At 37.4% G+C, this 14669-nt stretch overlaps 1 protein-coding gene across 2 annotated transcripts in view; it reads right to left on the bottom strand.

Annotated features, from left to right (window-relative positions):
• The window catches only part of asap2a (ArfGAP with SH3 domain, ankyrin repeat and PH domain 2a), an 80270-nt gene extending 74239 nt beyond the window's left edge, over positions 1-6031 (bottom strand). For both annotated transcript variants that reach the window (XM_077240054.1, XM_077240055.1), the window contains exon 1: positions 5498-6031. In XM_077240054.1, the coding sequence (XP_077096169.1) occupies positions 5498-5623 (126 nt within the window). In that variant the 5' untranslated portion in view covers positions 5624-6031. The remainder of the gene's footprint in view (positions 1-5497) is intronic.
• Positions 6032-14669: the final 8638 nt, after the last annotated feature.

Genomic DNA, 14669 nt, shown 5'->3' with positions numbered 1-14669 from the left:
GGAAAGGGCCGTGGCTTTGGCCCAAAACAAAGGGAAAGTTTCCCAAAAATACATTGAGCTACGATGGATTCGCAGCATGGTGACCAGCAGAAAATCACTTATCCACCTCAGGAGATGTCACCAAGCTCTCTTATTTTCCAATCAAATTCTGATGGATAAAGTTCCATCCAAAAAAAAATCCTGTTCTTGTCTTATTTCATTTGAAAAAACACTACATTTAAGTACATGGAATGCAAATTCCTTTTTATGTTGACTTTCTAATCACAAGGAGTGAATTATGGTCTCAAAAGACAGCAGGTTTAAAAAGCATCTTAACATTTACAGAGGACAGGTGGCAGGTGCTAGTGTTGTTTTAGCTTTTGTCCATCGTAATCTCAACTACTGGTGGTTTAAACCCCCACAACTCACCTGTTCCACAGAGCAGCTGCTCGTTCCATCAGCGTTGTTGCAGGTCTTGACAGCGTGAGCTTTTTACTTGCATTTGCGACTAAAATGTCATGAGTGCCAAGTGTAAAATTTATTTAGGAGCATGTATTCAAATAAAAATTGTCCCTGTGGGTCCTTAAAATTCTAAGTTTATTAAACTTGCTGCGCACTTAAAGTCAAAACACAGGCGCTTTTGCGCATTCTACAGGCTTGCAGCTTCAGCGCAGTTCACAGTCAAATATGCATTTATGCCAAGCAATTACAAACTACTGTTGATGTATTATGATAATGTTTATTTGATGGTGTTTGTTTATATTGTAATATGTTGAAAAATCTCATTACAAAATCTAATTTTAAATATAACATTTCAAAATAAGAGTCCCAGTGTATTTTGGGCTTGTTTATAATTAAAAGTCTCGCATTCTGCATTTTTTTCTTTATTGGTATATTGGTTACACATAAAAATTGTTTCTTGCATTAAAAGTAAGTTAACTCTTATAGCTTCTGTCTCAGCTGCTTTATCACAAAAAACTGAGAACCATATTTAACACATATTCAATATATTGATTTTATTTGTATTGAGACAATATAACAGAAAAATTTAAATCTATAGTGTGCTTTTTGCATTCTAATAAATTAAATAATTTTTCTTATAAATGTCTCCTTGTATTCATTAATTAAGAAAAAAAACATGATTTTTTAAGATATTTTCATTGCGGTTTTTAAAGAGCTCCTAAATCTTTCAACTGGAAAAACGTAACTGTCAAGCCCAGTGATCAAGAAGCAATTCAAAGTAGACTAACTAATCTGGTTCAGCTTTAGACCGCATCTTAAATGGCCTGATTTGGTAATCATTATCAGACATGATACCTGCATATACCTGCAACAACAATAGTTTTTCCAGCAATAGACCAGCATTGCCCATCAAAAAACCACTGAGGAATCTGAGTTGACACGAATGTTTGGTGCAAAAATTAAGTCCAATTTTTTACAAGCAATTTGTCTGTCAGCTCTGTGCAAATGACCAAAAGTGTGTTGGAGAAGTGATTAGAACACCAGTCCTTAAAACAATCTGTTGCATTGACAGTGAATGTTTGCATCGGCCTGAAGACACATTAACAGCCATTTATTCTTTATTCAGATTAAAATGTTTATCACTTAACATTCATCTTGGTGTGAACATGCCAGAGTAGCTTCCATCTGACTAACAACAAATATTTAATGACAACTAATTAATTAAAACTATTTTTGGTGTGTTCTACATCAAAAATTAGACAGGTGGATGATAAAACAAATGAAAAAAACATCAATTAACACTAAGAAAGAGACCCAAGCTATTTCTAGGCAGCAGAATATTACAGTACAAAAGTACAAACCGGAATATCAAAAGAAACTGTAGTTCAGAGAGTGCTTATTTGGTTGATTATGACTTCCGAACAACAACGCACCACTGGTTTCAACAGCTGAAGGTTTTCAGCGGACAACAAGGTCAATGCCAACATTTCTTAAGGATACCAGAATACCATAGTGATTCCCTGTAATCCCCAAGCAGAGTCATTCAGCGGGATCACACACTTCACTGACACACTGTGGATGTGAACTATGTGTGGAAGTTACAAAGATGCACTCAAACCACACAAAGGTGGGCAGCACCGAAGCCTCGAATGCGTTTGAAACACTTTCTAAAGATAAAGTCCTTCCAATATCTAAAATAGAGAGTCAGATAATTCTCAGTTTGAACTAGGCTATACAGCTTACTTTGGCCTACAAAAGTGGGCGAAAGTAGGTTAAACTTATTTAAAAGAAATTCTAGTTATATCCATGCCCGAAAGCACAGTCATATCAGAAAATCAACGTTCAGATAAATGTGTGAGAAGATTCAGATATCATATTAAGCACTGGTGCTTATTGATTCTGAACCCGTTGCCCTCAGCTGACCTCACAACAAGACAAGGACACATCCGACCATAAATCAACCCCACTCTCACACGACGCCATAAAAGAGAGAGGTTATTAAACTAAAAACACCAATATGTTTCACAGTCCAAGATCTGATTTACAGTCTGAAAAAACATATTTTACTCATGAGGTGACTTGACACTAAAAGGCTGCAATCAATAATAGCTGGAACAGCACAAATCTTAGTGTTGGTAGATGAAGTAGCCTACTCTATATAATACATAAATATGGTACTACATCCAGTTCTTCTCAGTGTAGTAACATTAGACTCTGAAGGTTATTGGTTAAGTAAATGTTTGGTTATGACCAGCCTATCAAGTAGGGCTGTCACTTTTGTGAAAAAATCCTGTTCGATTTTTGAGACATATGTGTTCATTGAATCGATTGTAAAATCGATTTTTCCATGTCTAAAGACGTTTCCATTTTCAACAGCAAATATTGACAAATCCACGGACAACTAACAGGCATTAGGACGAACGTAAGGAGGGCGCTTGAGACGCGCACAAGTCAGCAATATTTCTGATGATTTATTGGCGTGAAGTTTTTTGCAAGGTGACAAACAGGAGTGCAACATTCAAGGATTGAAATGGACACACGCCAAATTCGGATAAAAATGAACTTTGGCGGGTAACGCTGTCATATCACGAGCCAATTTTGCGTGTTTCTATGTTTACTCACTTTGCTGGGGAAGTTTGTGTAAGCCAAATCTGCGTAGATTTAGCGCAAATACGCAACTCGTGAGTCCTCATGATATATTAAATACAGCGTGTTGCGCAGAATCTGCGCATTTCTGGCTTGCTTGAAAACACACACGTCACTAAGCAACAAATAACGGTAACAACGCGCTTGTTTACCTGCACTGAAGCAATAGCGAATATTAAAAAGCATTTGGTTAACGGAAAAGACATTGTTATTTCCCAACATCCTACATGTTCTGTGCACTGTATTGATCTGTCAAACTAAAACACATTTTTGGTAAAAAAAAAAAAAAAAAAGGCAGTTAAAATCGATTCCCTATTTTCGTTTTCAAAACTTGTGTTGGTTGATCCGATCGATTGTGCAATCGATTTTCGAACGTAAAGTGACAGCCGTACTATCAAGTGAAGGCTACCCATTTCAATTTCAGAATTTTACTGTCATGCACATCTAAAACCACATATTGTTACCTCAAACTGTGTAGTATGGACTTCATTTCCCTAGTGGCTGAAGCTTTCCCAACTGCATGCCACTAAGTAACTTGTTTTCCAATGTAATTACTTTAAAAAGAAATTATAATTTCTTCTATCTAGTCCTGTTTATTATCAGCCAAAAGCTGCGAGTTAAATTAGGCCCTTATATTAAAGTGGCTGAAGCAATGAGACCCATGAGGTAAGCAGTTTCGAAGTCATGAGAAAATACAGAGGCATCATAAACATATTTTCTGTGAGTGTGAATACAGCTACAGACCAATCAAAATGCAAAAAGCTTCTAATTACAACATGGAAAGGGCATGAGAAATCCTTCCCCAACAAATGCTGTTTTGGACTCTTGTTTGTTGGCGAGCGGTCAGTGTGAGACACACAACTTACAGTGATAAAACTACAAATATGTGGGCAGCACTATTTATGTCCCTGAAGCAATGACCACAAAGCAAAAGAGCGGACAAACAGCATGCAATAAGAGGAAGACCAAAAACAATCATTTAGCTCCAGACTTCCTGGGTTTTTCATAGGAACACTCAGTCGCAGGATAGAAAGCAGTACCCCATTTGTAGAATTACCTTAAAACAACAGGAATCATTAAACCCAATGTCATTTTTTTAAAAAGCGGATTTAAATTATAACCAGTGAAATACATTAGCAATAAACTGACATTAAACTCACCTTGCTATTATCAGTGACAGTCATATAAATACTGCTTTGACCCTTTCCAAGATAGCATAACATCTTGACAAACTACATTATTGTTATCTGTGTACTTAATAACAAGTCTATACAGCCCGCAGCCTCGATCACAGTTATAATCTGGAGCTGTGATGATGGATTTCCCACAGGAAGCTGTCTCCATTCAACACAACACAAAAGCTGCAGAGCCCATCAGAGTTAAGAAAGGCTATTTATATCTGGTCAGGGTGAGGCTTCACTCACTTATGAGATGTTTTTTATACAATATAGACACACTTTAGATGCACCACGTTCATATTCCCTGTCAGATAATCCAGTTAAAACTGGAAGATGTGTTTTGGAGCATGGTCTAATATGTTCGTCCCAACTGATGGCTGGATTTAGAGGGGTTCCGGCTCGTAGACTAGCTTATCATCAAACTAAACTAACACCTGCTAGGCCAGTTTCAGAGACCAGCTAGATTTGGATCTTGACCAGGCTGTGAGAACATTGTAAAGTAGATTAAACTGTAGTCTGGTTTATTATCTTTTTTGAAGCTGGTCATTATCATGTCCTGACTTGGACCATCTTTAAAGATGTCAAGGTGGGTTTTTGAAACATTGTAGCTGGTCAACCAGCTAATGCCCAGCATGCACCAACTTTGACAGACAAGATAGTGAGTTGCTGGTGCCTGGTCCCAGACTAAAATGCATGTTTGAGCTGTTTTAACTAAAAGCAACTTGCACTGACATATTTTAAAATATGTCAGGGCCGTTGTTTTGTCTCAAGATGCACACTAGCAGATGTACACTAGTATGGCACATTTATAAAAGCTATTTAAATGCCCTCATTAAACTAAGGCCTAATCCTGGCTTAATCTAAGCCTTGTCTGTGAAACCGGGCCAATATATGTCAATTGTAACAGGTGCTGATCAACTATTATTTTTCTTCCATATAAATTCTAACCCACTCAATGTATGCATTTCAGCCTTTGCATTTATCTAAATATGCAGTGAATAAACCAACTGTTTATTAGATCTCATCACCAGCATGAGACAATGCATGCAATACAGCAGTTGTCTGATGGGTGAGGCATCAACAAAGGATTTGCCTCCTCAGTAACTCATTTAGTTACTCCATTGGGGGGGGGGGGGCAATATCTGACTCTAGTGGTCTTGCAAGTAAGCAAAACACTCAGCAAGGTTTTAACAATCGCAAAATAGCAGGTTAATTATAGTTAAGAGTCTCACCTCCTCCAGTGCGGCTACAGTATTCCTGCAATGAGTCATTCTGGTGGTGAAGTTTGAGGCGGTGGGCGATTTATAATCTTCATTGGTCTCCGCCACAAACTCCGCCACTGTGATCTGGTCCGGCATTGTATTTCCTTTCGCAAAAACCACAAATGTCGCTGTTAATCCTTTTAATGGCCGGTTGTGGTGCGCTTAATTTCAAAATTCAGAGATCCAGTGACGAAATAAAACTCTCATGAGCGTCCCGAAGTCTTATCATCGCTGTGTTTTGTCCTCGGTGGATTAAAGACAAGTTGGGAATTAACAAAAAATCAGAAAAGTGACGCTTCTACGACGGGAAATCTCTCTCCCACGGTGTTGGTTCTCACTTCTTCCACCAGTTAAAGAAAGTGCGAATTTGGTCCACCCGTTTGATAATAAACCAGTCTGGTGATGTAGTCCTCATCTGTTAAGGGACTGTAGTGTACGTTGTCGTGCTGGGATTGCTGCAGGCTTTGGGTCGATGCAGCTCTTGCAACGCAATTCAATGAAAGCGCAGAAATTGACAAAGTAAAGGTGGAGGAGATTCAATGGGAAAGGAGTGACCAATGAGGAACTAGAGCTACCAGCTGTCAGCCAATCGTAACTCACGTAGGGCGTGGCCTGCTTGTAGATCGCCTTTAGGATCGTGAGCGCCTCTCTTAAGGTGGAGAAGTGCATTTTTAAGCGTGTAAATAAATTAAATTGACCTTTGAAGCCAAATAAACTTTTTTTACAAGTGTACAAAAAAAGACGAATGTGCATGCTATCACAATGTAATACAGATTTTATTTCTAAACAAATAAACGTTTAGGTTGTTAAAGCTATAAAATTAGTTCACCAACAATACAATTCGTATTGACTTTATTTAGTCTAGGCTACTTTATTTGAATTATTATTTTTTTTAAATGTTTTTTGTTTTAGTTTGTTTCTTACTAATTATTAATTTAAATGTTTTAGGCAGCTTTCCCATACAACGAAAGTGCACTGTTGATTTTAAATCCCAAACTACCCAAAATAGACCATGAGTAGTTCAAAAGTCATTGTGTGAGGAATAGACTGAAACTGAAGTTCTTACTGACTAATAATCTTTACTTTTAAAGTTGCCCAATAATAGAGTGCTGCTGGGATAAAGTATTGTTGTAGGCCAAATGCGTTTGTGAATGATATTAGAATTTAAGCTAACGATGTGTAATTATAGGCCTATAATAATTTCAAAATATTTTAGATTTATCTTTTGTGCTTCAAGAAAGAAACCCTATCCTCCTTCCTGGATATAAATTAATTAGCTTGTAGAATAAGATACTTTTAGTGCCATTATTATAATTATTAGTTGCCAAACCTCTTCCAATAGAAGCTTCACCCTCCACTGCCTCTGAAACAAAAGACTAATTAAAATGATAATTCTGTAATTGCTGAGGCCTGTAATGAGCCGTCTTTACGATGAGCAGTTGAATTTGCATTGATTATCAGATAAAGTAGTTTTTATTCTCCAGATATTAAGATATTGCCCGAGATATTGAGGTATTTTATATTTTTAATGTCCACTATATATATATATATATATATATATATATATATATATATATATATATATATATATATATATATATATATATATATATATAAATATATATATATATATTATATGGAGAACAATTAATCAGAGTTTATTATCAAGTTATTTCAACATACATTTTTTGCCAGTAACACACATTTAATAGACTCCAGATGACAAGAGATTTTTAACTGATCAGAACATTAAATATTAAGCATCGCAGAACAATTTCATTTTCTGCAGAAATGTGCTATATTTTTTCTGTGCTGACATTCTGTCTTAAATGCATTATTAAAGAGTCCTTTAACAGTGATTATAGCTCTTTAAAAATCTATGTGAGCATTTTCAGACAATTACACCTTCCATAAAGTAGTACAAACAAGCGCAGCGTGAAATAAAAACGCGATCTAAAAGTAACAACCCTTTAGCAAGACGTGCATTTGCATCTTCACAAAAGACTGCAGTCACTTCAGGCTAAAAAGAGGAAACACTATTCATAATGTTATGCCTCATACAGTTTAATTCAGTTAAGGATAGGCTACTGTGGAAATGTGACATTAAAGACAATAATAGATTACTGTGCTTTTGGTTTATGTATTGTGTGGATATTTGCACACACTGGAGGCCCCCACAGATACCAATCAAATGAACTCCTGTTAATATATAAATATTGTAAAATAATTCATATGATGAGCAAGTTTTATCTCTAATTCCCATTTTGCACAGCAGGCTCTCGTCTGAATGTTAATATGCTCTCCACTCAGAGCTCATAATAAAGAGTGAAAGCATGCAGGGGTTGATTCATGACCTCTACTGGTGTCTCTTAGAATAAATTGTTTCTTATTGAGGAGGTTTACTTTAGGAATATATGTAGAGGCTGCAATGTATTACAGTTCATTCTGCTATGGGGCTACACAGACTATGTGATGTACTTTAATCTGTTCCATATTTACAATTTCAATGTCTACTCTATTTATTCATAAAGCAGACATAAACAACAGTTGACCCATGCTGAACAATGACACAAATAAGTTACTGTATATGCATAATAATTATAGAAATACAATAAAAAACAGACATACTCTTTATAGTTAATATCAAAGCCCATTTCCAGAAAAAAAAATCATATTTATGAAAAAAAAGAGATATTAAGTAATGAATATGAGGTAAAAGTAAAAAAAAACACACAAAAAAACCCCGATGACATCTAAGTCACAAATATGAAATAAAAAGTTAAACTTATAAAAACTAGACCTAAGTTAAAACTATGACATAAGGAGAAAAAAAGTCACAATTATGACACAAAATTAAATAGCCTAGTACATATTTTTAATTACATTTGTATTTTTATGTAATAATTATGTAATTATTATCTCATAATTTTGACTTTCATTTCTTACCTGTTTATGTTTTACCTGTTTAACACTTTTCCACCTCAAAATATTGATTTTTTATCCCCCTAATGTTTAGTGTCATGTATTAAACTTTTATGTCATAATTAATCATACTTCATGACTTTTTATCTCATAATTATGACTTGTGTCATAATGTTATATCTTTTTTATCTTGCTTTTTGTGTAATAATTATAAATGACCAAAGCATGACCCCCCCCCCCCCCCCCCCCCCCCCCCCATATGTGGAGGAAATGGACTTATGGGGGGGGGGGGGGGGGGGTAATTTTGAAATAAAAATTTAATGTAATTTATTTAAAATGTATTTATTTTTCTATATTTATTAATTAATTAATGTATTTTTTTAAATACTCTATTCTGATTGGTCAGACAGTGTCGCCCAGCTTTCTGCTTTTATAGACTTAAAAATCTTGTATAATATAGTCTCAGTGGGTTATGGTTAGTGGTGAACAGGGTTTGCCATTCGTCAGGGTGTATTTTGTATGGTTGTAGACTAGCTTGTAGGGAGCAGTGCCATAGGTAGGGAGGTTAAGGTTAGTGGTGGAAGTGGGTTTGCGGCGCTTTCGTAAGTTCCGGTCGTTTGACTGCTGCTGCAGGACTAGCACTGCTGGTCACGTTTGCTCTGCGGCTCTGCAAATGCACATGTCTCAGAAGTTGAGTGTTTGAGCACTTTGAACAGCATCTACATTGTTTCGTCGCCCGCACTTTGTCTGTGGACACAATGGCTTCTAGAAAGGATAACGTTAGAGCTACCCGAAAGCTGCGTTTTGGGATGAATTCTGTTTTGGAAGAGCTCGGTCGTGTAAGGGACCACGAGTTATGCAGTAGCGACGAGGAGCCTGTGAGAGAGGCTGATAACGACGAAGAAGAGGAAACTGATTTTGAGGAGTATGTACACATTATGACCTGATACACACAAATACACATATTTGTGTTTTACATATCAACTGTGTATCTGCTGGTTGCATTTTGTTTATAAATCTGTTGTTCCGTGCAAATGTCCCGCACATTTGTGAATGTTGCTTGCGTGAATTGCATTGTGCATTTTGCATCTTTTGCGTGTTCCTTTGAATTTCTGCGAGATTTTGTGCATAAATGTGCATATTGCATTTATGCAACTGTTATGTCCATGTAAATTACATTGTGCACATGTACGATTTACATAGGCACATGTATTGCGCATGACCATTGATCATTTTGTGTTTGTTCTAGTTTAGACTCAAGTGATGAAGAATGGGAACCAGAAAGTGAGCCAAGCCCCAAAAAACAACGTCTTCTCTTTCTATCCCCCACCAGCACACCTAGCACCCCCAGAACCCCCACATCTTGTGCTGGTGATTCCTTGAGTCCAGGGTCAACTCCCAAAGGAAGGTCTCATTCTCCACGGGTGAGAAAAAGATCTGCAAGGGGCAAGTCAGTGGAGAGTGACACAGGCACTTGGAATGACATCAGCGTGGAGGATGAAGCTCCAGTGCTACCCAATTTTCTTCCAAAGCGAAACCCGGGACCTCAGGTCGTCATGGACAGAATGTATTCCCCCTTACAACTATTTCAGCTTTTCTTCTCAACCTCTGTGATAGACACCATTGTGACGAACACAAATAGTTATGCAAAAATGAGGTCTGAAGCTGGTAAAAAATTCCTTTGGGTGCCTTTGACAGCACTTGAAATGTATTCATTTATTGCGCTTGTTATTTACATGGGGCTTCTCAGCGCAAAAAATATTCTAGACTACTGGTCCGGAAAAGACATTTACAGTTTACCTTTTCCAAAATCTGTGATGTCCAGGTCCAGATTTCATGCCATCACTTGGAATCTGCATCTTTGCGATCTTAAGGAGGATCGAGCAAATGCCCTGAAAAAAGGGACTCCTGACCATGACAGACTTTTCAAAATCAAGCCCCTTTACACTGACATCATCAATGCATGCAAAACGTACTTCCAGCCAAACAGACAGCTGTCGGTGGATGAGAGGATGGTGGCTACTAGAGCGAGAATCAGCTTCAAACAGTACATGAAGGACAAGCCTACCAAGTTTGGTTACAAACTCTTTGTTCTTGCTGATTCTGCCTGTGCCTACACATGGAACTTCTTTGTTTATGAAGGTAAATCTTCGCTGGCCACAGGTAAAGGACTGAGTTACGATGCTGTGATGCGCCTCCTGGATCTGTCACTTCTTGGCAAAGGCTACCAGGTGTTTATGGACAACTTCTATACAAGCCCAGGCCTTTTATTGGACTTGCTGGATAAAAAGACACTTGCGTGTGGCACAATACGTTCCCACCAACAGGGCTTTCCTAGAACAATGACCAATGACCTCAGCCTTAGAGCCCAAAGGGGATCCATCCGCTGGCTTCGGAGAGGTAAGCTCCTCTTTGTGAGGTGGATGGACACAAAGGTGGTTTCAATGTGTTCAACCATGCACAAGGCATATGATGGTGCTAACGTCACCAGGCGTGTTAGGAATCCCAAGAGGGAGTGGGAAATTAGGGAGGTCCCAATTCCAGCAGCAACGAAGGACTACAATAAATATATGGGAGGTGTGGACCATTCGGATGCTCTAATTGGGTACTACAAGGTCCTACACAAAACCCTAAAATGGTACAAGACCTTTTTTTATCATTTCATCGATATCGCCGTGGTGAACAGTTTTATTCTCCATAAGCAACTGTCCAAATCTCAGAATAAGAGCCATCTCAGCCAGAAGGAGTTTAGAGAGACACTTGTGTCAGAGCTGGTAAGGCTTGCTTCACTGCCCAACTCATCACCTGCCCGCAAGACATCCACATCATGTGACCCAGAGCCGTCCACATCAAAGCCCTGCCCCTGCACAACTGAGGTCAACTCAGAGAAAGAGCCATGCTGGCCAGAGTATTTCGGGTCAGATGCCACAAGTGGGAGGAGAGTCTGTGTCTTTTGCAAACTTTCAGGTCTCAAAGTAAAGACGCCTGTGTACTGTTCAAAATGCAGTGTAGCTTTGTGCTTTGTGCCTTCAAGAAACTGCTTCAGAAAATGGCACGCTGAAAAGCACGGGGAAAAATAAATGCATTGTTGTGTCTTGTCAACAGGTGGTTGACTAAAAGTTGTGCGCTCACTCCACTGAATGCTTTTTTCTCTATATAGAAACTTCTTACATTTTAGACTTTATAAAGCTCAGATTTGTATAATTTGTTTTTGAACTGCATATTTTTCCTATATCCATTCTATTTTCTTAGTTATGTATATAGTTAAACTTTTTGTATCTTTATTGGATCGGGCCAACTAGTTATATTAGTATTCTGTAAAATAAAATGCAAGAACTGCTACTTGGTTATTTGTTGCATGATATGGGTCAAGTTAAAGTTACCATGAAATCAAATCTAAGTACTAACCTTGAACTAATATGCTGACCCACCAATGCTACTTAAAGGGATAGTTCACCCAAAAATGAAAATTCTGTCAGTATTTACTCTCCCTCATGTTGTTCCAACGCCGTAAGACCTTCGTTCATCTTCAGAACACGAATTAAGATATTGTTGATGAAATCTGAGAGCTGGATCACTCCTCCATAGGCTTCTAAGGGATTGACACTTGCCAGCCCCGAAAAGTTATTACAGACATCGTTAAAATAGTCCAAGTGACTACAGTGGCTCAATCTTAAGTTTATCAAGCAACGAGAATACTTTTTGTGCGCAAAAACAAACAAAAATAACGACTTTATTTCAGCTATTCATTTCCTTCTCTGTTGGCCTCTAGTCAGTTAACTTAGTGTAATAGCGTAGAGCTACGTCACACGTAGGCTCACTATTGGCCGACGCTGGTCATGTGGGTGATGCGTGTGACGTACAACAACAGAAGCTTACGCTGTTATACTAGTGAACTGACTCGAGGCCCACAGAGAAGGAAATTAATAGTTGAAATAAAGTCGTTATTTTTGTTTTTTTGCGCACAAAAAGTATTCTCGTCATTTGATAAACTTAAGATTGAGCCACTGTAGTCACTTTGGACTATTTTAACAATGTCTGTAATAACTTTTCGGGGCCTGCAAGTTCAATCCCTCAAGAAGCCTATGGAGGAGTGATCCAGCTCTCAGATTTCATCAAAAATATCTTAATTTGTGTTCCGAAGATGAACGAAAGTCTTACGGGGTTGGAACAACATGAGGGAGAGTAATTACTGAAAGAATTTTCATTTTTGGGTGAACAAACCCTTTAAATGTGTGTTAACATGAAGTCCACTGAGCTATGAAGGGCCATTCCACCGAATGGGTGACATTTGCTTGTTGTAACTCTTCAAAATTAAACTTTATTTTTTAAATCTTTTTTCAACACTAAATCTAATACTAGACATATTTAATTATTCAAATGTGTTTTGTTCAATCTCAGACAATTTTTTACAAGGTTTCTAAGCAGGAGATGGACGCATGTGCCATTTAAAAAGCATGTTTAAAAGCATGTCAATTAATTCCTTTGTTTTCCCCACAAGAAATTGTTTATTTTAAAGAAATTGTTGGTTATATGTTCAAATAATTGATATTTGTGACAAAAAAAATTACTATGTATTAAGGCAAGGTGTATTTTAATAAAAAACACAAAGCCATTTTTTCATTTAAAAGAGGACCGAACCCTCAGGTTTATAATGTTTTTTATAATTTAATTTATTAAACAATTGTATAAATGATGGACCAAACAAAACTGATAAAAAAAAAGTCATTTAACTTTATTTATTTAGAAAAATGAATGAGTGTGTGTATGAGAGAGAGTGTACATGAGGATGAAGTGTACATGTATATAAATCGACTGCTGGCGGTAGATCCTTTTCCTATTTAGCACCAAAACTTTGGAACAATCTTCCTAACATTGTCCGGGAAGCAGACACAGTCTGTCAGTTCAAAGCTAGACTAAAAACACATCTCTTTGACCTAGCATTCACATAACACTCTATAGACTTCTATAATTCAATATTAGGCTGCTTAGATTAGGTCAGCCGGAACTGGGAACACTTATCTTAAATAATGATGTACTCGTTACATCATAAGAAGAATGGCATCTACACTAATTTTAGTGTCTTTGTTTATCCCGAGGTTTTCCCGCAGCCTGCCGGATCCAGGCCGTTTCCAGATCTGACGAAGGACTTTCGCCTGGACCCGATGACAATGCAGTGCTGAAGTGCCAACTAGCCTCTCCCTATGGAGGATCCCCATACCACTCTACAGATAAAGCGTTGTGGAATTTTTCGGTTCGCGTACCTACCCAAAGTGATAAGATAAAATAAAAATTCTGCATCAAAATTTATAGACAAGTAGTTTGTTTAGGCATGGTTTGTAAGGAATTACAAACCTGCGCACATATATTCAAACGCACATAACTATAGTATCAATTCTTAATGCGCATGTGAACGCTATCAGCGTCTATCACAGGTTCACGTTTAAAGTCTGTTTAGAGAGAACGGTGTCGTCTTAGCGGCCCCTAATTTAATAACAAATGATCATTTAGACGGAAGTGAATCAATCAAAACTAACTTTAGCTGGAAAACACATTTTTCAAGAGCCACTATAAAACCAAACCAATCTCTGATACCTTAAATTATATGTTTACTCTGTAAAGCTGCTTTGAAACAATATACATTGTTAAAAGCGCTATATAAATGAGGATGACTTGACTTGACTGTGTGCATAAGATGTCTGTGTTGAAGTGATGTACTATGTGCTAGTAGTACTTCACAGAGAAGGAGGTGGAAAGAGAAAGAAGGAGAGAGACAAGAAGAGAGAGGGAGGGAGAACGAGGGAAGTTAAGACAAAAAGTGGAAAAGAGAGGGTTGCGGGTGTGTTTCCTTCCATTGCAATATGCAATATGTGGGTGTTTCTGGCACCTGCATAGTATGGGTTTTCTCCATCTTCTACAAAATATAAGAAAGACAAAACGTTAAAGTCACCTTGTGGTGGACTGGCTTCCTGGAAGTATGGTGTTCACGTTGTAAAACTAATGCTTATGTCTACAATATAAGTAATTGCAACCTTAAAACTCATAATTCAGGTGAATAGTATTATATCAATTAATATTTACATTATTAAATCAACAAAACAGATGACTCTACTCACTCCTGTTAATTTAACTCACTCCTGTTATTTTTCATATGAGTAACAGGACTGAAAGTAACAGGATTGAGTTTAAGCAAAAAGTTATCAAATACATGGCATATGGC

This window comes from Siphateles boraxobius, unplaced genomic scaffold (genome assembly GCF_051911475.1).
Source record: "Siphateles boraxobius isolate OS27281-9 unplaced genomic scaffold, OSU_SipBor_1 22, whole genome shotgun sequence".
Classification (NCBI taxonomy): Eukaryota; Metazoa; Chordata; class Actinopteri; order Cypriniformes; family Leuciscidae; genus Siphateles; species Siphateles boraxobius.
Note: the sequence above shows the minus strand (reverse complement) of the source record. Positions and strands in the feature narration are given on the sequence as shown.